Raw genomic sequence first — 25,640 nt, forward strand, 5'->3', positions numbered from 1 at the left:
CCTTGCACAGCTGGGAGATTCCAAGAACTGGGATCAACTGTCATCATACAAACATCAGACAATGTGTTATTTATGTATGTATATAATGGAAGTCTTTCAATGTGATTTTTTTTTCTCTCTAGATGAAATTCTGAGGTTTGAAGGTGTTCTAATAATCTGTGCCATGTTCTTGGAATGTGGACAAATTGGGAATGTGACAAAATCCTCTTTGAGCCACTTCCTAGTGGAATTTTACAAATCACCTGATACAGTCTCTTCCCTGCTAACAGTTCTAGTATTGCTAATGTAATAAAACTGCTCTGATTAGGCTGGTCCATGCAGCTTCCTTAAGGCAGTCTGCTTTAATTCTTGGTTTGTTGAGGGCTCTAATGGGTGTTCTCCCATCTTGTCTCCTTTTGTTGGTCTGGATCAGCATGATTAGTTTTAGGTACTGCTTTGGCACAGCATGCCTACTTCCTCCTTCACCCCTGCTGAGGTTTGTCTCAGAGGAAAGAGGTTGTCATTGGCAGAAGGGTGATGAGGAAATCTCAGGTGACAAGAGGGTGTGATGCAGGGAAGTAAAAGGCATTGTATGCTTCTTTATTCCTAGTGCAAGAAGATGCCTCTCTTTGCTTCCTTACCCTGGGAGCTGCAGCAGGTCACTCAATGGTACTGCTGCTGGCGATGGGGAAAAGGTATAAAACAAAGAGTCAGGTGACAGCTTGTCAAGACTAGAAGCTGTTTTTCAGCATATTACTGACTTAATTATTTTGGATTTGTTGTCATCATTCCTGTTCAAGAATCTCTGATGTGCCCTGTTCCAGCATTGAACACGAGTGGGCTGTGTACATAACTGAATATCCTGGCAGTAGCTTCAACATAACCCTAACTGCTTTTACAGATGCATAGTTCAGAATTAACTTTGAGCCCTTTCTGGAGACAGTAATGTGAGCAGAAATATCTTTGTCTGTGAAGCTGTGGAGTGTGGTTGCATGACTCTTCTGTGGTTTGAGTAGCTGACCCCAGGCACCAGGGTGTCTACGGCAAAAAGCTGTTGTGGTCACCTTTGTGACAGGGTTCCCTGCTGCGGCCATCAGCCCTTCCCAGCAGAACCTCCTAGCAGTGCCCTTGCGGGCTGTGCTTGCGATTGTTTGCCCCTCCTGTAAGCTGAAGGAGGTTAATGACAGGGGAAGTTCTGATGTGGAGATGTTTGTGTGGAGGGTGGGGACTGCTGTGTGCCAAACCCCTTTGATAAATTGATGTGGCATTGCAAAAAGAGAGAAAGCTTCAGGGGTCTGATTCTGCTAGGAGTGTGTGCCTGTTGAAAGCCTATTGTAAATGTTATTTTGACTCTGGCTAGTATTAACAGATATCCTCTCCAGTTACTTCCAAGGCAGTTTTCCTTCTACCACTGACTGTCAGAAGGAAGGCCTGTTTGTGAGGTGAGGTATATGTAAGCTGTCACGGCGAGATTAATGCTGGCATTGGGGAAACCAGACTTCCTACTGTAATGTGAAAATAACTGACATCAGAATACATACTTAAAATCATCATAAAATATTTTTTTGTTACATGAGACTGTTTTGAGAGTATGCTTAACAGAGGCAAGGAGGTTCTTTGTACACCTGTGGTGGCAGAAAAGGATAAGCTCATGTCTTCTGGAAAAATTCTCTGTTACGGACACTGCTTAGCACCATATATGATTTTCCAAGTACACTGACTATTCAGGATATAGATCAATATTTTTCTCTAAACATGAATTTTCTTTAATTCATGTGATTATTTATCCTTCTTAACAACGCCAACTGACATAAGAACAAAGGTGGGGAGGATGGGCCCAGCCCACCATGTAAAATGCCAGTAAGAAAACTAGGACTGTTTTCATCTTGATCAGGTGGGATAAGGGAAGAGACCTTACTTACTGGTCTTGGTAAGAGATTGGCTACACTGAGAAATGAGCTGATACATTTTCTTCCCAGTATTGATTGCTACTTTGTCTACTAGTAGCAGATAAATTGTTTGACAGATGATGATTAGGACTGCTAGTGAGGCAGAGAAGATGGGACTTATTCTGTAGGGTAGAAGAATGAACTGAAGGGAAAAAGTAGATACTAATAACAATTTTAACCTGTATATTGCGTTCTCCCTCCACAGGCAAGGTTTTCCTTATAGTTCAAAAACTTTCTTGGTAAGACTTATCACATGTGCTGTATTATTAAGTGCCAAACTGAAACCTTTGTCTTCAGATTAGATTAGTCTTGATTTGTAGTTCACCTGAAATCCTACATGCAACCTTTTTTGCACAGCAGGAAAGCTGTCCTTGCTGGTATATATTTGCTTGTATGTGTCATTTGGTGGGGCTGGTTTTATGCTTTATGTGCCTACTTTTAAAGCTTGTGAAGAGCTGGGGACACTGTGAGCAGAACCTGCCAGTTACACATTTTCTAACAACCTTTCCACCCCTTATTCAGGTTGCCCTATGCTGCTGTGCAGGCAGGCTCTAACACCAAAGGTGTATGGTCACAGCATCATAGTTTTGGTTCCAGATTCTGATGGAGACCGTATTTCAGTGGGCAGCAGAGCTTCATGTTTTTTTTCTCTGCAAAATCAATTGACTTTTCTCACCTCTGAGCATGTCACTCATTCATTCATTCTGATGCTCCAGGCTTGGATGTATCTGTCTTCGCTCTGACTTGAGAGAGAATGTCGAGTCTTTGTCTTGCCATCAAGACTTGTGCTGACTACAGCCTTCTCCAAGGACCCAAAAGCAAGATGATACCTGAGATTTATTCATCAGGGTATTGTTAGTAGACTTAATACACACAGACTTCTGAGTAAGCATAAAATGGAAGAACGTGCATTACTACGAACAGAATGGGCTTGCTTTTTCATGTATCCACCTACTTCTAACTATCAGAAATCTTGCTGTATAGAGAGACCCCAAAAGCAAGAATTAGAGGTGTTGCTTATGAGGAGTTGTGATGACAGGGATGGGGAAAGGTTGCATAACCCCATAGGTCTGCTTTGTTCTTTCTAGTATAGCCCTCAAACAGTTTGAAATTATATTACTCTATTGTTTAAACCAATTAAATAATAAATGATGGGATTTTTTTTGTTTTTAGGGTTTTGTACAATCATGTGCAGCTACCATGCAAATGATAGCTTACTTGCAATTTGGGACTGCCCCCTACAAATATTTTGGGTGTAGCTCTCTAACAAATGTCAGAGCAGACTTTCTTCCTATACCTTATATACATACTTGCAGACTAAAGAGGCATGCTTATACAAGGCAGAACGTTTAAACAATTACTGCTTTGTCCTGTAAACTTTTTGTAGTTGCTTCCTACCAAAGAAGAAAAAAAGAACCTAATCAACAAGTCTGGCTCTTATAATGCCTGGTATAATATCATTTTATTCCTGTTCTTCCATGAGTGATACTACAAAAAGTATGTCTTGTCTGTGTTCAGAAAGTGACCCTAAGAACCTAAATCCTTTATCTTTTTGTTGGTTTGCAGTCTGTTGTTATGTTTGTAGCAAATAGAATTGAGATAAAATTCATCATAATTCCCTTTCCTTTCAACTTCTCTACTTATTTGGTATTCCATTGGCTGAAGGGAGGCTTTTAAAGTTAATTTGTAGACAAGATGTGATGATATCAGGATTTTTAAAGGCTTTATTTTGCTATTGGACTCTAGGGTGCTTTTTCCATATATTCAGATTAGGATGTGTGAGACAATAATGAATCTGTCTTTGAGACAAACACAGACCTTGATCTAAACTCTCCTTCATTTATCACAAGGAGTCCCAGAATATGCTGGCATCACACAGATTCTCTTGTCTGAAAAGCTCAGCTTAAGCTCTCAGTTGAGGTATAAGGAAATCAAGTAAGGTATTAAGGTGTCAATAGTCACCTCTTGTAAAAATTCTATGGTGGCTTGTAATGTTGACTATGAGTAAGGCAGGTGCGAGGGAGGGAATTGAGACACTGAGGAGGTGTAGATGAAAAATTTTAGTAATGCTAGATATTATTTTTTCAAAAACAGGGATGAGTTGTTAGCTCTTTGCTCATGCAATGACCTATTACAGTAGGCTACAAAGCACAGGATAAACCATTCTGGATTTGGTGATAAGAAGGTTGACAGGGGCTGATTATATCAGAGAAGATTTCCTGCCTTACAGTGATACCATATGATCTGGCATTGTAAGATGTTCCAGAGGTGGAGAGGAACAACCGAATTAATCCATGCATAGATTTTCTGTTTGCCTGCAGAGTGATGGACAGCTGGTTTGTATTCCTGTTCAGTAGAATCTGCATGCACTTACTGCCCTAGGGGAGATGACAAAGTTTCCATCTTGCCGTAAAACATGTTTCACCTTAGCATAGTGGAAACATCATATTAAATAATGGGAAGTCAGTCTTATTCAGTCCAAAATCCTCTTTTACATTTCCTTTTAACTATGTACCTTTACTTTCTTGAGTTTAAAGTTCCTATAGGAGAAATGAGCACTAGACTCATTATAATTTTAGGCTGTTTCCCTTTGAAAAACTGGAACATAAGCTAACTGGCATTTTAACAGAGCACAGAGGGACTGCAGAATACATAATTGCATCATATATAAAGCTCTTGCTGCATTTTCTCCTAATTGCAAACTTGGCAATTTAGCCTGCAATCTGATTCTCAATCTGGGTGTCTACTAACTAGTTCTTTGGTCACCAAGAGAAAATTTAATGGCAGCCTCTTTGTTAACTGGGGAGCTGGTGTAGAATCAGTTGTTGGCTTCTAGTGCTGCTGTGGTTTGGTGAGAGGCTGATGTAGCTGCAGTCTTATTCTCCACAGTTCCTTTTGAGGTAAACCTCAATCTCTCTCTAATTTCTAGCAGTCAAACAGGCCATCATAGTGCAGGGAGTTTGGTGTTAACTGCTAAGACCTTCTCCTAGCAAATCCTAAGAATTCAAGTAACACTGTAAAAATTCCCATTTGTTGCAAAAACAGCTGTGGGCATTACAAGTCTATGATGTATTCGTGAGCACAGGAGGCTTAAAAACATTTTTGTTGTCAAGACCTAGAACTGATTGTCTTTCTGATAATCGAAATCTGTTTAGTTGTGGCTGGAGAATGCCTGGAAATAGCTTTAATACTTACATTGCTCTTAGTTATCAAAAAAAAAGGGACTGACAGGCTTAACACCTCTCTTGAAAAGATGAGTAAGCCAAGATGAGATAGTAAAAGTCTGTTGTAAGTCATCTGCTGTGAGCATCTGACAGTTTTCACCACACAAACCCTATCAGGCAGGCAGGCCATTGTAAAGGAAGTGCTGTGTAAATTGAGAGCACATTTATACCTTTGTTAGCAAACGTAATTAATTAATTCCCAAAGTCTAGAGGGCCAGTTGAGCTGGTTAAGGTACACTAAATCTCATAGGCAGCAAGCAGAGGTGGGAGCAGAGTGCTTGACTTTCACTTCCAGACAGAATGAGAGCTGCATTGGCCGGGTGACATTGACTGAGTCTAGAGCTATGACAAATCCATGCCTCTGTCTCTGTCTGGTCATGTTAACTGGCCACAGATCTGAGAGTCCTGCAGGCAGGTTAGCAGGCTGCAACAGCTGAGAGGCCTGGGATCCTGTCCCTTTCCACAGCCCAGCTGAGCTTCCTCTGCTCCCAGCTGACTTGTAAAGGTTTCCAACCACACCCCAGTTTCAGTGGCTGAATACCAAGGGGAGAGGGGTGAGCCTGGGTGTCTGGAGTGAAAGGATTGAATCAAACAGGGTGAGGACATTGAATACTTGTCCTGTGACTCAGCACCCTCCTGCTAGAGAACCTCCCTTGGCATATGTTGTCATACTGTCCCAGAGCACTTACTGCATTCTGCTGCCCTGCAGGCTGTGCAAACAGCTGAAAAGCCAGTCCCTAGCCCTAAGGGGCATCACTTCTGAGAAAACAAATAACACGTGTGAAAGAAGGTGAAAGGGAGAAGCAGTCACCCGTGTAAAAATTTGTGTGTTCTACATTTCTATTCTTCTTGCTGGCTGCATTTATAAACTGAGTAATATATTTGCTGGAGGACAAACGGAAGCTACTGCTGTGTTCCTGCTTCAACTTAGAATACCTGTTTAGGGAAGGTACATATTTTCTCCCTTAGAGAAGCACAGAGGGAGGGAGACATTTTAAATGACCCAGTGATACTATGGACTGTTGAATCTTGGAGTTAAAAATGCCAATGGTGACCTCAACATTTGACAGCCTAAACTGTATGTAGTAGGTTTGAGGCACCCCTAGGAGGGACTGATTTCTGACAGTACTTTCAAAATGAAGTTCTAAGTATTTAAATTCTAATGTAGCTGATGCATTCAAATAAGGCTTTTCATATCTGACCATACAAAGATGAAAGAGAAGTTGAATGTCAGATGAAAATGGTCTGTCTATCTCAGTGTGAGGGCTGGGACTGGCTCAGTGTCCTTTCTCTGCTGAGAATGACTATCTGTACATGACAGTCAAATCTGCAACCTATGATAAGGGGGCTGTCATCAGAGTTAATGGATTGCACCAGAAGATCCATCCCCTAAAGCCATGAGAAATATCATACTCTGCTGAACTTCCTTGGGGCTGGGCTAGATGATCTTTAAAGGTCCCTCCCAACCTATTCATGATTGTCCATCAGGCCTCTGTAAGACAGCACCATTCCACAGCAGTGGGGACTATGCTTAGCCTTCAAGTCTCAGTAAATGGATCTGATTTGATTTCTCCCTTGGGCTCTGTTGTTAGCTTATTTATCTGATAGAAAGGACATAAATGGAGAAGGAAGATGAAGCATGACTTGACCTTTTTTTTTGTTTAAGTGCTCTCTAAATCTGTGTGGTAACTTCCCTGATCTGCAGGTTAGTCCAGGCCATGTGTAAGCATATGCCTAATATGTTACATGCGTAACAAGGAAAAAACCAACCTCTCAAATTGCCCACAGCAACTATTTATTCTGTTAAAGCATGCCTCATAAAAGCAGGAAAACCCTGAAGCCTGAAAACAATTTGTTAAAAATTTGTCTCCCAGTTTTTAAAATGGCTGCAGTTCACATGATTGATATATGTAGATTAATAAAATAAATGGCACAAACCTATGATGTTGTTTCTTACACATGATGCTTTTGCTTTGTAACTCATTGTATTAATATAAGGGTTTTTTTGTAATTTATGCAAAAAATGGCACCGTGCTTCCAGTACACATTTGGAGTGTGTGTTCTGTGTGTAAAAGCAGTGCCAAAAAAAACCCTGAAGAGGCATCTTCTGAGCCCCAAAATAGCTCTGCTCTTAATTTTGCTAGAGACTTTTTATGCTGTTCTACTAGCTTATCTCAATTTTAATCTTGGAAAACTGGCCTTTGAAGGCAGGAAGTGAAGATCTGCAGTAACTGGAGACTTCTCTAGTGCTTGAGTGTTTATCACAGCAAAGTTGTGCAAAGCAAAGTTGTTTTTTTTTTCAAGAGTTACCCTCAGAGCATAGGTTGAAGTAATAAGGTTGAAGCTCTTCTCTTTCCAGCTCATTGTCATCCTCCATAATTAAATAAGAAGCATAACAAGTGAAAAGATGGAAATAACATGTGGAGACAGTGTTAAAAATGATCAACAAACAAAACACAACCCTGCTCCCCAAAACACAAAACAAGCAAGCAAAAAATCTGACTCTTTTTTTTCTGTTCACATAGGTAAATATGTGAAGTGTGTTTATATCTCATGTATCCATTTTCCTCTTCCTCAGACATTTACCAGAAAAAGTCAAAGACCGTGTTCAGCTAAAGAATATGAGTGGGCAGTGGTTTTATGAGGCCAAGTCGAAGAGGCACAGGGATAAGATCCATGGAGCAGATATTATCAGAGCTTCCATGCGCAGGAAGCCTGCCACCATCGGTAAGCATTCGGTTTGTTCTTTGTTTTGGAAAGGCTGCCTCTTACTTTGCTAACCTCAGGCAATGTTGTCTGTGAAATACTGGTGTCTCTACAAGTGGAAAGTGATGCAAAAAAGAGATTTGCCATTTAATTTACTGTGTAAGCTTTCCTCTTCCACAGTGCTGAATATTGAAGACTGGTGACTGCTCAGGGAAGGGACTGACATGTTTATGTGTAGGATTAAAAGCTCTCTGCACTCCTAGACCCATTCTCATTTCCATTTCTGAGGCCCTGGGAGTCATTCAGGAACATGAAAGAATTCAAGACTGAGGAAATTGCTCTTTAACATGAATTTCCAAGATTTTGGAACTTGGTCTGAGACCTTTGAGGCTTAATGGCAGGCATCAGAAGGTGGAGATAGTGGTTAGAACTAACTGAAGTATATGTGCTGAAAGCTCTGGCAGCTGGAACTGGCATTCTGTGTCCAGGTGAACTTTAAGTGCAGCCAGAATCCCCATGCCATTGTGGGTGCCCTGGTCACTGTTAACTTTATCCCTTGGAGGGAGGGAGTGAGCAGTCAATCTGTATTCACAAAAACATGTTATATATTAGCCAGGATTTCATAGACCCCCATTATAAATCTCTCAGCATCTGACTTTTAATCTAAAGTGTCCTGGTCTATATTATCATTCTTGGTATGGAAAGTGATTTGTTTTCTTAGTGAAACTGATGTACATCCCCTTTTAACTTCCTCAAGGTCTACTAAGTCCTTTTGATTTAGAAGGGCAAGACTTACATTATTCTTATCAGATTGTACTGATACTTGTACTATTTTGGTTTTTTAGTTCTGTCAAGGGATTTTGCTATGTACTAGGTGAAGCAAGTAAGGTACTTTCCTCCATACTGAGACTGGACTACAGTTTGTTGCTTTCTATGGGTTTTGTAACTACAAGTTAACCTTGTTTTCCTCTCTCTAACCCTGTATTATTGCACCTTCTCGATTTCTGTATTTTGAGAGATGAGTTTGAATAATGTCCCTTTAGTCAGTTGGAGGTTACTGCTTTGAGTTTTTAAGTTAAAAACAAAAGGCTTGAAACAGAAAAGAATGCAGAAAAAACCCATAGATGGTTAGTGTGGTGTGTTTTTAATTTTGGCTGGTTTTGTGCTCGAAGGTTGTGAAAATTAGCTGTAAAACTCTAGCTAAATTTCACAGTAACTGGTATCTTAAAGGAAAGTTAATTAATCCCAATATTATTACTTAAACAAAGGGATATGTTGGTACATTCAGAACTGTGTACAATTGCTTGGTTTCAATGTCTCATGAGATGGCAAGATATTTTCCCTTGCAATTATGGATAGCAAAAGTGTCAATAAAAATCTTGCTTATTTTTGCACACTACGACATTCTTCACTTGTAAACTGTTGGTGAAGTGGAAAAAGCATTAGAGGAAATAATGGAATATTTTTGCTCTGAAAGGAATTATCAGAATAGGATTTTGTCCCACCCTAAAAAGAAATGCAAATGTATTTGCATTTGCTGTGTGAGGTGGGGCTTTTTGTTTGTTTGGGGTTTTTTATATTACCTTTTTAACATCTTGTGGTAATTCTGTCCATAAAGGATTAGCCACTTGCCTAAGGGAGTTATGACCAACTTCCAGCTTACTGCTTAGGATGGGAATAGTTGACTGGATTTCAACATATTTTCAGTTTCCCATGGTTTAATAATTTTTGCTTCCTCAGGACACTGAGGATGAACTTTCAGTATTTGTCTAACTTCAAGAACTGCAGGATCAGTCTTTATGAGGGTTCCTGTAGAAAACTCCTCCATTTAGAATCACTTTAAGGTTTAAACCAAGTATATCTGGTATAGCAGAATGAAGTATTCAGTACAGTATTTGACACCTTTAGAAGGCACCGGATTCTGAAAACAATTCAAGTATAGTGGGCTTTAGAAATAGCTGTAGGCTTAAATGCAAATACTTGTAGTTCTTGCTTAAGAAATCCTGCAGGAACCTGTGGGAAACAGCAATATTCTTGCTTCATGTTTTAGCTGAAGTGGCTCAGAACAAAACAAGCAAAGCAAAGATCAGCTGGGTGAACAATGTTAATAAAGAAGTCTTCGTGCCACCTGATCTGCACGGCATTGTGGAACATCAAGAGGAAGAACAGCAGAAAACTAGTTTGAGGTAAGCTGTCTGTTTATCACTCCTAGAATGTTCATATATGGACTAGTGAAACTTGGGAGCTTTAAGTTCCACCCAAAATATTGTACTTGTCTCATATCTCAGAGGTCACCAAATGTTCCCTCAGAATTGCAGAAGAAATCTGTGCATGTGACAGACACATAGCCATGTATTGTTCTGCATTTGAATATAGAATAATTAACAATGTTCAGCTTGCCTTTCTCAGAAAAAGGTGACAATCAAGCGTAGAATGGTCCCACACATGGTTCTCATGTCACAATTTATTTTGGTTCCTTGGGACCTGGATTTTCTAGTTAGAATGACTAGACAGGATCAGTCCTCTGCCGTCAGTAATTGGGGGACCACAACCTCTGCATCTCTTCATTCAATTGTTTACTGAAAACATTCTATCAATTCAGCCTGAATTTTAAACTTGGATTACAGCATTGAGATTAGAAAAACCAGTAAGATCATCAAGTCCAACAGTTAACCCAGCACTGCCAAGGCCACCACTAAACCACATTCCTAAGTGCCACATCCACATGTTTTGAACACTTTGTGTCACATGAAGAACTAGAGACTAAGAAATTGCTGTTTAGAATTTTCCAAATTATTGGGCGCACAGTTTAAGACCTCTGAGACTTTTTAAGATGACCAAACATACTTCAGGTGGAAAGAACTAGAATCTTTAGCTTGCTGCAGAAAATCAGTCATATTCAGCCAAGAAAAGTAAATGTCTTTCTGGAATGGAGAAGCTTCCTTTCAGAGTAAAATAAGACAGTCATACTGAATTACTACAGTTGTCAGGAGGGCTGGATGATGAGTAGTTTCTGAACTAAAAAGGATTTCATATTAAATCACTTAGTCTCAAGTCTGTAAACATCCCAAACAGCTTTGTTTTGCTTCGAAATAGCCTGAGTTGATTTCTGAAACAGGCATGTCTTCTTTTTAAAATAATTACATGTAATTCACTGGCTATGTTAAAAACTTCCAAAAAGCCTACATTTGAGAAGGAAAGTGCTGAAGCAGCCGGAGTCAGAGGAGGTAAGAGTGAAATATCTTAAAGTGGCCAGATTCCTCAACACACGGAGGAAACAAGAGCTAGGGTGTAACCCAGATAGGCACTGTTTGTGCTTATAGTGAACAGGGTGAGGTAAGAGCCAGAGTTACTTCTTAGGAACTGTTTTACTTCTGGCTGTGCCATTGATCAGCTCTGTAACCTGTCTCTTTCTTGTCTAAGTCCTTCTCTGTACATCATCTGTTTTTTCTTTGCAGTCAGGCTTCTCCTACTATGCATTTATACAATACCTAGTAGCAATTGAACCTTTCACTTTCATGGTCTGCAGTCTGGGCACACACATTCATGGTGAATGGCTGCAAAGGTTGGTGTGAGTCTCAGCAACTCTGCCTTGTGTTACTGTCTTTCTTACATTTTATCACTATCAGTGAACACAGAGGTGTTTGTTTTGACCACATCTGAAATTGTGCTGAAAAAGGTCAAATAAACTGCTTTGTTATAGACTCTCCAAAAATTAAGTTGTCCAAAATGGATGATAAAGGTGTTTGTTTTGACCACATCTGAAATTGTGCTGAAAAAGGTCAAATAAACTGCTTTGTTATAGACTCTCCAAAAATTAAGTTGTCCAAAATGGATGATAAAGGTTGCTTATCACAAGACAGAGCTCTGTTTCCCCTCCCAGCTCAAGTTAACTGATGTGCTGACAGGGTTAGTTGCTACTAAAAGTGGCTTTTACATTTGGGGGATTGCTATGAAGTTCTTTCTTTAAGAACAGCAGGAGACATGTTGATGTTTAATATATCTTTTAGAATATTGCACATTAAGAAAAGGTGATGATACTTTTAAAGAAGTATAGCCTTATAACACTATTCTTATAATTACAATTCTCCACAAACTATGTGTGATTGATAAGGTATAATAGATTTTATAATATGTCAGGGCAGCCTCTTCAAAAATACATAACATAGCAAGGTTTAAGAATATGTAGACTTTTTTTTTAAATGAGACCAACTTGATCATGGTCTTCAGCTTGAAGTGATTTGATGACTATTTCATGCAGAGCTTGATAATTATTTTCCAGCACTCTCTCCTGCCTTTTGCTCCAAGTTGCACCGGAATTTAATCAGCCTCCATGCCTTGTTCGTGTGTACTTGTACTTTCCTCAGTAGCTCAAGATCTTCTCTCTAAAGCAAGCTCACACAGTCCAGTGATTTATGAGGCAGTTGGAAATGGACATTAGCAAGTGATTTATCATATGTAGGCTGGATGCTTACACTGACTTTGCATTAATAACTTGATTAAATGCCTCAGATAATTTGTTTCTAAAATGTCAAAACCTACGGCAAGCAAATGTGGCAGGACTGAAATTCATTGCTAATGATTTCAGCATGGGCTTAGTTCACTATAACTGAGGTTAGTCTACACAATGTTGCATGTGAGAAATTGCAGGAGGCACCATATGCTTATGAAATACTCGTCCTTTCTGTTCTCCTGATACTGGAATTTGAAAGAGACTGGCCTGGCATAACTGTGGACCTGTCTCTAATGGCAGAAGAAAACACAATGGTGCAAAAGCAGTAACTCCAGTCACTGGGATGCGAAGGGAAGGTCTACAAACATTTAATTTGGCTGCTAAGATAGTGGAGCCACAAGGAATTAATGGGCTCTTCCTCATACAATGCAATAGTCTTAACACAGCTAAGACGATGAACCAGAGTTCATTCTAGAATTTGGGATTGCATTAAATGCAGTTCATGGCTTACAGTGTCCAAATGCTACCTGCAGTTCAAGCACTTGAACTTTTAAAGCATTTAAAAGTGCTGCTTTAAGAATAAGTTTGTGGATGTTGTGAGGTTTATGGGATTTTTCTGGTTTGGGGTTGGCTTTTTTTTCCCCTTCTTTCTCTAAGAGTGTGCCTCAGGCCAGCACTGACTTGCAGGCTTTGCATAAAGTACACAGCTGCTAACCTGAGGATTGGGTCCAGAAGCTATGTGATAACAAATTACTTGCAGTACTTTTGTTCTGGATCCTGTTCTTAAAGCAAACAATTCTTGCTGAGTGTAAAGAAAGTTCAGTTCTGGTAGATCTGTTTGGAAACTGATAAGGATAAAATCCAACATTGGGGCCAGTTCAACTACTAATGAATCAGGGTGCACCTATATTAGGTGGAGCAACAATATAATTAAAATTAGCAGTGACCCTTATCTCCACACCCCAAATATCTAAAGTCCATAATGAAGCTATGAATTATTTCTTTCTTGAGTGTTATATCATTGTGATAATTTTCTTGCATACCAAAGCCTTTACAGGCCAGGTGTGTGAAGTATCTTTGAAGGTGTAGCCTTGAACAGAATGAGTTTTCAAAGATGAGTCACACTGTCAATATTACCTCTGTCCAGTGATGCCATCTGTCTATAAGATGAATCTCAAAAAAGGAGGGTTGTCTTTCAAATTAAGATTTGTAGGTTGTTTTCTTCCCTAAGCTACACAAAGTGTTCTTGATCAACATTGAACAGGTGGCAAGTGGGAGTCCTGGAGTTCAGCAAGTGGACAACTTGTACAAAAGCCCTGACTTTTAAAACCCACGTATTGGCAATGCCTGCAAATCTATAACCCCTTTCTCCAGCTTTGCTCCTGCCTTTGCCTTGTTGCCTCAGTTTGTATAGGACTTGGGCCTTCACTGTGGTTTTGGGTACATAATTTTTCCAAGTTGAAGTGCAGGATTTTAGAAATATTTTTTAATCTATCAGTTTGGCCTTATACACTTTTAGATTAGCCTTGTGAATGCAGCATATCTGGGAACTGTTTGTTCAGTTTTCTTATCTATATGGGTAAACTCATTTTCAGAGCCTTTGTTGTAAAACTTAGTTATAGGAGCCTGGCTGTTGTTTCTTCTCTGCTTTGCTTTATTTAGACCAGGGTTTTCCGTATGTAATGCCAAGTTCATAATCTTTAATTATTCTCTGGTAAATCCGAAGAAGCATTGCATTAAAGATTGTGAGATTATATTTCATTGAACACACACACAAAATTATCTCCACCTATAAAAACTGCACTGAAGAATATCTTACCAGTTTCTTGCAGCCCAGGGTGCTTAACAGTATTTTCATTGCTTAAATTGAGTGAGAGGTTGGAGTATTTCGGACCTAGACCTTAAAATCATGATTATCCTGTTCTGTAATAGATGGTGCAGAGAAGACACAAAATACAGGAGCATACAGGTGTGGTGCTCTCAAAAACAAAAACACAAGTGCTTTATAAAAGCAAGAGCACAAACTCCATTTTCTGTAGTTTCTTTAATATGTATGTCTATTTTCACACTTAAAATATATATTAGAACTAAGGTTAACAACTGTAATGTGAAAGGATATTTTGGAAAAGAAACTAGAAGTTGCAACATTTAGCTGCAACATTTAGAGAACCAGAATTTTTTTCTTACTTGGGATCAGCAAATAATAGAACATTAGCAACCTGTTAATAATCTGGTGTGTGCGTATAAGAGGCCACAGAAATTACTGTCTTACAAAAACGTAAGAACAGTTATTTTTTCACCCCTGAGATAGGTTCCATTATAAGATCAGCTCATACCTTAACCCCCTATGCATGGTGGTGTATTTATTTTGGGGTTTTTTGCTCCCCTAAACTTTGAGCTTAACTATGCATCCTGAAGAAGGTGGGAAAGTTGTCCTCCCCTCAGGAAGGCAGACTGGTACCGATTATCAGACTGGAGAGATAATTGTCAATTCAAGGAGATGAATCTGGAATTTGATGACAGGTGGATGCTGTTTCTCTCCTGAGACACCTTGTGGCTCTTCTACTTAAAACCCTTAAGCCTTTTCACACATAACAAAGATCATTGAGCAAAGAAATATTCCATTTTAGAATCTCTTTATTACATCTATATTGGAAAAATCATAGGAGTTGCTTTCCTTCCTAGCCTGAGATATATTTCCGATCTGGAAATATAATCTTTTTCTGCTTCATACTGTTCCCCCAAAATCATAAGTGTGCATCTTGGTTAATGTCAGTGTTTTCCATATAAAATTAGGATACTGAATATGTTTGTTATGAGAAGACCATACTGAAATCCATGTCTAACTTCCATCTTCAAAACCCAAATACTTTTTCATATATTAGATGTTTAGGTAAACTGAAATAGTAAAAATCTGATAGGGAAAAAAACCCCTTGCATCATTCTGCAAGTAGCTGAAATATTTCTTGGGATAATATGGAATCTGTCTCTTCTAGCTATTTCAATTTCTCCATATCTGGGCTATACTTATTATCACAAGAAATAATTTACTTCACTTGTGCTATCAATAGAAAGATTTATACATCTCAGTTGAAAGCATAGCTTATAAACTGTACCTCTGAAGGGATGCATTGTCATCTGTGACATGTCACATCTTTACTATAGTGGTGATGGAGTTCCTCTGTTTTTCCTGACTTTGACACTCTGCATAACTCTGGTTTTAATCAAATTTTGACATTTTCCTCTAGTTTGATTCAGTCCTAAAAGTACAAGTGTAGGACAAGGATGGAGATGGCAACACTGATTTGTTTGGAGAGTAGCTATATTTACTGTATTTATAGTAAATATAAAAGATATATTTCTGTTTATTTTTAGGAAGCTTGCTCAGACATCTAAAATGTATCAAAAATATAGTTTCTGTCATGCCAAGCAGAAGTTGTATTGATTTTTTTAACAACTAAATACATTTTTGCAAGGAAACAAAGCAGCAAGAGTATCCCCTTTGCTACAGGAATGAGAATCTTTTCTTCTAAATCTGATGAGAACAGGCTAAATAGAGAAACTCAGGTGCCAAGTGTTTGTTTATGTATAAGTGGATCTTGGTTTTTCTTTTTCAAAAGGGCCTAAAGTAATGTCCTGTTTGCTGAAATTGTTATATGACTTTCCTTTACAGTTCTAAAGAAGTAACCCCTGTGTTAAACAGACCAGAGGAAAGACCTGTGAAGGCAGCAGTCTCATCAGTAAGGGTACGACTGATACTGAATATGGTGGAAGTTAATTGCTTCAGTGGTAAACATAAGTAAAGCTTTGAGGAGGAAAGATAACAATTTGTAAAAAAAAAAAAAGAGATTGTTTTGTTTTGGAGGGAGGTAGTGAGAGCCACTAAAGATTTAGCACTAAAGTGCTGCTATGCCTATAATGGGTGGCTGTTTTTTCTTGACATTATTTTCAATCTGTTCAGCTACTGAAAGTGATTGGCCTGCTCTGTTCTACTATCACAGAATTAGAGATAAAATTATTTAACTTGTAAGAACTTGGAATTGTCAAGTGTCTCTAAGTGGTGGCTGATCTCTGTTGGTGAGTCCAAAAGAACAAGATGAGGTTATCACCAACACTTCTGATAGTTTCCTGTTCATATTGTTTAGGTTTTTTGTCATGTGTCCAATTTAAGAGGTATGCCTTCAGACTCTTTGCTGATAAATTAGTGGGGAAGAGGAAATCACTGCACTTTTTTCTATTTTGTGATGTAAGAATTTGACTGCAACAGTAATGTTTGTTCCTTTTTTAGCAAAGGAGAAATCCATTTAATTCCATTGCATCAGATGATAACTTGAACAATGGGGAATCAGAAGACAGACCAGCCATTGTACCTCAGCTATCAAAGAAGGGTAAATGTGCTTGTTTAGCAGATGACTGTGAATTTCCTGTAGCTTTATATGGAAATTATTTTTACTTTCATTTCTTCTTTCTGAAAGAGATCAAAACCTTTTTTTGCCTTAACTATAGGGAGTTGTCAACTAGCTTATTTCAAACTTCATCTGAAGCACATGAATATCCTCAGGAAATGGCTGTAGACATGAGTAAATGGATTTTGCTTCCTTTCTTTTACTCACAGTTTTAATCAGTACTAAGCACTCCATCTGAGGGGGCTGCTTGTCCTGAACTGCTGACAAGAGGGCAGTGAAATTTCCTTGAATTTCACATAGCTGTCTTTATGACCTTCCAGTCATTGCTGCTAATTAGCTTGACAGAAGCAGCCTAGCTCATTTTGGTCTGTACTTTTCTCCTTTGTTTCCTTAGTCCTGTTTATTATCCTCCCTTTCCAGCAGTATTTTCTGCAAGCAAGCTGATGAGTGATTATATATCACAATACAGGCATTTGAAGTTGTAATTGAGAGTCATACGTGGCTATTACTCTCCTGTCTCTGTTGTGAAGCATGCTAACAGAAAAAGGAAAGATTTGCATAGTAGGAATAAAAAACCCTTCATCTCCCTACCAGGAGATTATTTCTGCATTTGCCTTGTTCCTTATGACTGTGGAAACAGCCAGTTTCCATTTTTGTAGGTTGCTGTTTACATTCTGACACTGAAGAGGTGTATGTGTATTCAAAAGCTGCCTTTCCCTGCAAACTTCGTCCCATGCAGGAATAACGCTGATAAAAAAACTTGGTGTGCTTTCTTTGGTATCATCAAATAGTTAATGTTTCTAAAATAAGAAATAACTGCAAGCTTTTAATTTGCTAGAAGTTTCTATTACATAAAATGAAATCAACACCTATGTAAAATTACTGGCTGTGCTTTTGCTGCAGTTTTTTTTGATAAACCAGCATAATTAGTGCATTTTAGATCTGCACTGTCATGTCTTTCTGTTTTTTCTGGCACATCTCACATAAACTCATGAGCTCTTCTATGTCTTACAGAAATTTGGTCACTCTCAGAAGACAGCCCACCTAAATCAAACTTACAAAATGATGGGACAGATAAACCTGAGAAGCCTTCTGTAGAACTTACTGATGAATCACAGAAGGAGCTAGTTAAGCGTCCTGTCCCAAAAGCCAGGAAGCTGATTCAGAAAGCAGCAGATTCTGTGTCACAAAGAGAAGACCTTGTTCCCAAACCACCCAAGCAGACCGAGAGGATTAATGGCACTGGAACCCCACCCAGGGGCATTCTGAAGCGCAGCTCAAGCTCAAGTTCCACTGACTCAGAAGTTCGGGGCAGTCAGATGTTGGATGTCCAGAAAAGGAATGGTCTTGCTACTGCAACTATTTTTGAAGGAGAAGGTGAGAAGAACTCTCTTACGGAAGAAGCAGAAGACTCCACCCAAAATTCACTGGAAAAACTGAAACAAGTGAGGTTTTCATCTGGCTCAGGTAAAGGAAAACCTCTGCAAAGCCCACAGCTACATCATGGTAAAGAAAAAGGGGAGCGTGATATCTTAAAACCTGACAAAAAGAAAAATAATGGAAATTATTCTGTTCAGTCGGATTCACTTGGGGATAAGCAAATTTCTGCTGGAAAGCCTTTGGGAACCTATTCATCAAGTTTACAAATGAAAACAATAGATGGCTTACAAGAAGACACATCTGCATCCAGCCCTTGTGACAGTAACAGATCAGTCTTCCCAGTTAGTGAAAGCTTCCAGACAAATACAGTTACTCCCAAGAAACTTGAAACTCCACAGAAGACCTCCAGCAATATCCTGTCAAACAGCAATAACGAACAGAGTGTTGATGAGACACATGAAAAAAAATCCAACCAGATCTTGAGCCATGAATCAGAGTCACACAAAAACTTGACTGGTAAGAGTCTAATAGAAGTGAAGAGTGGAATGAGATAGGATATAACACATATCCATTAATGTGGATCACTTATAGCTAACAATTAACAACTAGGAAACAGAAGTAGGAGGAATATGCTACTGCAGGAATGTGCTACTGCAGAATTAAATAAATTTTCTTATATATACTTTTATGATCTCCTATTGGTAATATTATCAGAACCAGTATAGGCATCTCTGTTGTGGATGGCATTTTTGTGTAGTGCTGTCAGTTGTCCTTGGGAGTAATTCAGATGTGACTTAGGGATTTGCTTATGGGACTAAACACAAATATGCTGGACTGCCATTCTCTGTGTCTGTGTCACACCCAGCCTCCCTTCAATGAAGGCATTTCCTTTAAGAATGGGTTTAAGGCATCTTCTTGGCTTGTACCCTCAAAAGCCATGATTCCAGTAGGATGTCTCAGAGCAGGAATTTTCTTCACTCTGTTGTCCATGATGTGCTTCTTTCCAAAATCACGAGGACAGAGAACTCTTTCCTCCACTAACAGTTAAAAAAAATCTGAGAGTTTTCTAGGTAGACCAAACATTTTTAGTCATGTGTCTGATTCATACCTCTGATAAGTTTGTTTACATTGTAGATGGACATCAACTTTCTGCTGAAACAGAAGGATGTGAGGTGTCCAATACCAATTCCACAAGTCTTCAACAAGGTAAGCCTGATCTTGTTGAGGAGAGAGATGCTAAAGCCATTTTCAAGCCTGGCAAACATGCTGATGAACTCAGGAAAGTGGACAATGAATCTGTGTCAAAAGTTTTAGACTGGTTTAAAAGAAGTTCTAGTACTGAAGATGAGGAGCTTGTATCAACGAAGTCCCAAGGCAGGGAGCCCAGAGAGGAAGTGGACATGTCAATCGGAACAGCAGTTCTTCCTACAGAGCACAGTGGGCCTGGCATGCATGGAAAAACAGAGGATACAGAAGAGAGACTATTTGGAAAGATTAAACAACAGAGCAGTATTTCATCTACATCCTTTACCTCAGAAAACATACAGCTGATAAAGGAGAGGGTGAAGCCTAAGACAGGGGAAACAAATGACAAACAAAATGATAAATTGCTGGCTGAATTTGATCGTACAAGAGTTCAAGAAAAAGAACATGGTCAAGAAATCAAACAACAAAATAAAAAATCAATTTTCTTGGAACATCAAGGGCACAAGCTACCAGCTCAGAAATGTGAATCAGAGAAGGCAATACAAGAAAAAAGAAGAATAAGGGAGATCAGAGCATTCTGGGAAAGGGATAAAACCATCCCCAGTCATAGAGAAAAAGAAGCTAGCATCAATGCTGATGTGTCAGGTGGCTGTGCATTGACGGGTCTCGGAGAAAGTGACAAGCTGAAACGATCTGCAGGGTATCTACCTAAGGCATTGCATGATCAGAGCAAGAATATATTAAGTCCTGAACTGAGTCGTGCAAGCCAGGCTTCAAGAAACATAGGTCACCACTCTTTCAAATCTGGACCAGGCCATGCATTTGGAAATCCAGAAGGGACACTTCAATCTGAAGGAGTTCATAAATGTACAGAACTCCCAAAAGCCAGTAACTTGCATCCCAGAGCTGGTGTCCCTTCAGCTTCCTCAAAAAGCAAAGACAAAGATGAGAAGGAAACTCTTAAAGGAAGAGTTGCAGCTTCTTCCCAACAGAAGCCCAGCTTCCAGATTTTATCTTTAAAAGAAAAGATGAATGAAAACTCCAAGAATCAAATTTCAGATCCTTCACGCTTCCAGAGTCTGAGAAACTTCTGGGATACTGGAGTTAAATTCCAGAGTAGCATTGACAGGGATGATGATTCTTTGCCCAATAATACTAGATCAATAACCTATGAAATAAAATCAAAGGAAGATAAAAAAGGCAGAGATAATATGAGCAAGCAAGAGTTAATTCAACAACAAACCCAAACATCTGAGAGAGAAAAAACACAGAATCTAGATCCTGTGGTGTGCAGAAACTCTCTGGAATCTCCTATCCTAAAAGGTCTGAATGTAACACACACACAAAACACAGACTCTCTCCAGCTGGACAGACAAACTGTTACCTCAAAATCCCAGGAAAGGATGGGTCTTCCAGAGCGAGAAGTTAGAGACTGTGCAGAAAAAAGCATTGTTTCATCAAAAGATCATCATGGATCCTTGCAGCTCCAGTCACCTGGTGACAAACTGAGGGAGACAGTAGTAGGTGATAAACTATACTTACCTGTAGAAAAAGGGGAAAACAAGACTACACCTTTGGATAAAGAAGAAGTTGCAGAGACTGTGGATAAAGTTGTTCTACCTAAAGGTGAGCTTGATATATTTAAGTCATGTCTAAAGAAGCTAGAAAAGGAAGCCTCTGAGATGTCATGTAGCTTAGACCTAAAAGGAAACATTTTTAAAGGGCCACATTTTCAGTCAAATCAGTGCAAGGTCTTTGAGAGAACAGGGAAAGACTGTCATGATACTTCTCCTGTTGGTCAAGGAGAAGAAATAGACAAAAGTACAGGACAAGTAAATGTGTCATCAACAGATAAGCATGAGAACAGAAAAGGTCTCAGAAAACTGTTTAGGGAATTTGAACCTTTGTATCTAGAATATCAGACAGCAGACAAGGAAGATACTTGTGAGGGCTCTCAGAGCCCTCAAGCTGGTTTGGAGAACCTTCTCAAAGAAACCCTTGTATCTCAACCTTCTGAATACAGAAGGGTGGGAATGAAAACGTATGATGACTCAAATAGTATATCACAAACAAACTGCAGTGTAGAATCAGCACACCAAGAAGCTACTGGTCAGCCTGAAGAGGTCTATGAAACCATAGAGAAGTCTGTAGCTGGATCCAAGGTCCATGGCTTGAGTTCTGCTCTAGAGAAGCTGCTGAAGGAGGCTTCTGAAGCACCACCTCCTAAACCCAAAGGTGCTGACAGCACAGCACGGGGCACTGCTGAGGAGCAAGGTAAAAGGACAATGTATGAACATGGTGGAAAAGTGCCACAGGAAATCAGTGAGACTGTGGAAAGGTCTGTTGCCCCGACCAAGGCCAGTAGCTTGAGTTCTGCTTTACAGAGGCTGCTGAAGGAGGCCTCTGAAGCACCACCACTTAAACCCAAGCGTGCTGACAGCACAGTGCAGAGAACTGCTGAAGTGCAAGATAAAGGCATGACTTATGAGCATGGTGAAGAGGTGCTGCAGGAAATCAGTGAGACCGTAGAAAGATCTGTTGCCCCATCCAAGGTCAATGGCTTGAGTTCTGCTTTAGAGAGGCTGCTGAAGGAGGCCTCTGAAGCACCACCTCCTAAACCCAGACGTGCTGACAGCACAGCACAGAGAACTGCTGAGGAGGTGCAAGTTAAAAGCACAATTTACGAGTGTGAAGGGGAACTGCTGCAGGAAATCCATGAAATAATAGAAAAGTCTGTTGCCCCATCTTCAGACAGTGGCTTGAGTTCTGCTTTAGAGAAGCTGCTGAAGGAGGCCTCTGAAATATCGCCTCCTAAACCAAAACGTGCTGGCAGCACAGTGCAGAGAACTCTGGAGGTGGAAGCAAAAAGCACAGCCTATGAGCAGCATGGTGGAGAGGTACCTCAGGAAATCAGTGAGAAAATAGAAAAGTCTGTTGCCCCATCCAAGCCCAGTGGCTTGAGTTCTGCTTTAGAGAGGCTGCTGAAGAAGGCCTCTGAAATACCCTCTCCTAAGCCCAAACATGCTGACAGCACAGTACAGGGAACTGCTGAGGTGAGAGCTGTGAGCACAGCCTATGAGCATGATGGAGAGCTGCTGCTGCAGGGATTTGGTGAGACCACAGAAAGATCTGCTCTGTCCAGCACTGAATATAGAGGGTCTGATGTTAATTTTCAGAATCCACCAAAAGAGGTCTCTGAAACACCAGCTTCTGTGCTGGAAAATATGGATAAGAAAATGCTTGATAAAATACATCTTAGTGTAGGTGTACATGTTCCACATCAACGAGACAGAGATCACCCTCAAGAAATACAAGAAACAATAGAAAAAACTTCTGTTTCAAATATCAGAAAATTTGGTGAATTCAGTCGTTCTTTAGAAAAACTTCTGCAAGAAGCCTCTGCAGTTTCGTGCCCAGTATCCAAAGATTTATATCAGCAAGAAGAATTTGAAGATCCTACATTTTCCACAGAAAAGGAGAGTCTATTCATTACAAGGTCACAGCCGTACAATGCCCTAAGTAACTATGATACTCAAATGAAGATAGTTCTCAAAGAGGGAGTTCCAGAAAAATATGTCAAAGCCTCAGTTAATGATCTTGCAGTAAGTGAAATTGAAGCTTTTGGTCTTAAAAGACTTGGAGCTATTAATAAAATAGGAGAGAGAAACATGGTTCTGGTTGATTTTCATCCCTTGGAAGGCAAGACCAGTATGGTTGCAATCAAACCATTAGAGACAAATGAAAAAGGGATGAATGAAAGCACATTCTTGGAGGCTTCTGAACAGAATTCAGAATTTCAAGCACTGGTGAATTTCAGAAGGACAACTGCACCACTTAAAGATGAGAGCAACTCCCTCCAGCCAGAAGCAGCTCAGTTCTGCCTAATGTCTCAGCATGAGGACAACAATGAAGAGGAAGGCAACAACTTACATTTGGGATCCAGGTTTTCAGATGAAAACTCTGGTTCTCCCTCTGGTACCCGAAGTTCAACTCGTGAGCTATCTGATTTCTAAAATTGATGGTGCTGTGTTAATCATGGCTACAGTAATTATTTTGTACCCAGTTTGGAATATGTTAATGGAAAGTGTTTGTGATACTTTCTTAATTGAAATATTTGGATATTTGCCTGGGAGAGGTGGGAAGAACTAATTAAGTTGGTTGATAAGAAAATGTTTAACAGACACATACTACATCTGGGTAAGCCTTTTGTTGATAAGGATAGTTTAGCAGCATGAATCGATTCAGTCTTTGTGATTTTCACTTTTCTGATCCCATGTGACATTTCCTTCAAATTAATAAATTTGTAACACACAATCTAGTAATCTCTTCAAATATGCTGGATTAAAAGAGCAAAAAAAAATCAGTGGCTCACTGGGTTCATTCTTTAGTTTTACTGTCTAGTCTCTGCAGATAAATACTTACCAGTGGAATATCTGGTTATAAGGATAATAACAATACTCTGTGCTATTTAATTTAGCATTGCTGCCTCTTGCACTGAAAAAAGGCCATATAAATGAAGAGGTCCATTTACTAGGATTCACCTTATTTGGTTGAATTACAGTTCTAGTCAATGGTGTAAAATAGTCATCAAAGAACTTAAGGTAGAGGAGATAATTTAACCTTTTTAGTCTCATACTGAGAAACTGGGAATATATTCTTTTCCTGGATTATCTGAGAAATATATCAAGTTCCCAGGGGCTGCCAACTTATATCTGAGCCTATTTTGAAAGTGGATTTCCAAAGAAAGTCAGTGAAAACCCACAATATGTGAGGAAAAATCAGTGATTTGGTCTCCCCCATAATAACAGGCAGCAACACTGTGATTGGTTGGTGGAGGGGGAGGAAAGTGAGACAGGGAGGAAAGAAAGTCTTAAAGATTTCTGAAGGAGCTAGGTCTGTCTTGATTCTACTTTTGGAGATAACTGCATAACTTCAGGGTTCCAAGTACATCCACAACTTGGTTTTTGTGTGTTTTTGGTTTGTTTGGTTGGTTTTTGTTTTGTTTGTTTTTGGGGTTTTTTTGGGGGTGTGTGTGGGGAATTGGTGTTTGGGTTTTTTGTGTTTCTGGTCAGTCAGTTTTGTTTGGTTTTGGTTTTGTTGGGTGTTTTGGTTACTCAAGCATTGAAACAAATTTACTTTCACTGTGGGAACACTGTAACAGACAAATTTGCATAAAGGGTAAAAATGAAAACTTTCTTTTGTGCTGATTTGTGAAAAGATGGTTACGAAATGGCTACAATCTGAGTTTGTCTGAGTTTAATATCAATCTTAACCAACTGAGTGCAATAATTGCCCCAAACACTGTTATTAGTCAGTAAAGATAGATCTATACCTACACAGGGCAAATCACTTGTTTGTCAAATCACTTGTCAGACTTGTCTGTCTCCACTGATGACTGAGGGTGTTTTGAGGGGACAAATGGACACTTAAAATTAGATGTTTATTTTATTTTGGATTTATCTTGTATTTTCATTGAATGTTCACTGTCTTTGCTAACTGTCAAAATAGATACTCATGTGATTGGTTCTTCATTGACTTGCCTAAAGTGGCCTTTTTTGTGTGCAGTGTTCATGTGTTTTGTCTCGTAACAGGTTCTGAAGAAGAATTAAACCCTGTTTTGATGGCTTTGAAAAGGAGTGCAGATAGGAAAAAGCCTTCCAAAAGTCTAGAGGACATTCCTTCAGCCACCTCAAGTGAGCACAAAGCTTGTGTGTGTCTCCCATGACCCCAGTTTGGCTTAAATGTGTTCATGCTGGTCTTCCATACAGCCTTGCCAAGTCATGGCTTTGTTTTTATTTCTCAATAAGCTGTATGGAGTTTGTGCTTTGGAACCAGATTTTTTTCTCTTATGGTTTAATTTTCAGCTCTTGTTAATTTCGGAACAAGGCTGGTCTGTGAAGCAGACGTCTTCCAGGAGCTCACTGTGTTGATCAGTGATTAACTGTTTCTTGGATAGTTTTCCAGTTGTGAAAGTATTGGCAATTACCCAAAACAGTAATGAGCAACTACTGTCATTGCCTCCTGGTTGCTGGCTTTGGGCCAAATAAGTAGACAGTGAAAGCATGAAAAACTCAGTTGAGTAATGATTCAGCTCTGTATTCTAGCAGTCAATATATCAAACTCACTTTAAGAGAATACAGTGAGATACTATTATACTTAAAATGAATTCCAGCTTCCCTCAGTAGCTTCCTTGGGGTTTTTTTAAATTATTATTCCTGTCTCACTTCACCCTGCCCCTGAGTGTTTCATGCTTATCTCATGTCTAATGGGGAAGACACAGACTGAACTTACATTTGTGAACTGAAGCATGGAGATGTAGATTTTTGAAGGATATTGG

The 25,640-nt window shown here is 39.4% G+C and overlaps 1 protein-coding gene across 5 annotated transcripts in view; it reads left to right on the forward strand.

Annotated features, from left to right (window-relative positions):
- Window positions 1–25,640, forward strand: part of SYTL2 (synaptotagmin like 2) — a 53,411-nt gene that overhangs the window by 15,724 nt on the left and 12,047 nt on the right. For 2 of the 5 annotated variants that reach the window (XM_063394405.1, XM_063394406.1), the window contains exons 3-9: window positions 7,731–7,879; window positions 9,909–10,044; window positions 15,985–16,057; window positions 16,600–16,699; window positions 17,732–18,613; window positions 19,232–20,929; window positions 24,895–24,996. In XM_063394405.1, coding sequence (XP_063250475.1) covers window positions 7,731–7,879; window positions 9,909–10,044; window positions 15,985–16,057; window positions 16,600–16,699; window positions 17,732–18,613; window positions 19,232–20,929; window positions 24,895–24,996 — 3,140 coding nt within the window. Of the gene's footprint in view, window positions 1–7,730; window positions 7,880–9,908; window positions 10,045–15,984; window positions 16,058–16,599; window positions 16,700–17,731; window positions 18,614–19,231; window positions 24,824–24,894; window positions 24,997–25,640 lie in introns of those variants that run through there. The other 3 variants (XM_063394404.1, XM_063394403.1, XM_063394407.1) reach the window with 2 other exon arrangements.

Source organism: Prinia subflava, chromosome 3 (genome assembly GCF_021018805.1).
Source record: "Prinia subflava isolate CZ2003 ecotype Zambia chromosome 3, Cam_Psub_1.2, whole genome shotgun sequence".
Lineage (NCBI taxonomy): Eukaryota > Metazoa > Chordata > Aves > Passeriformes > Cisticolidae > Prinia > Prinia subflava.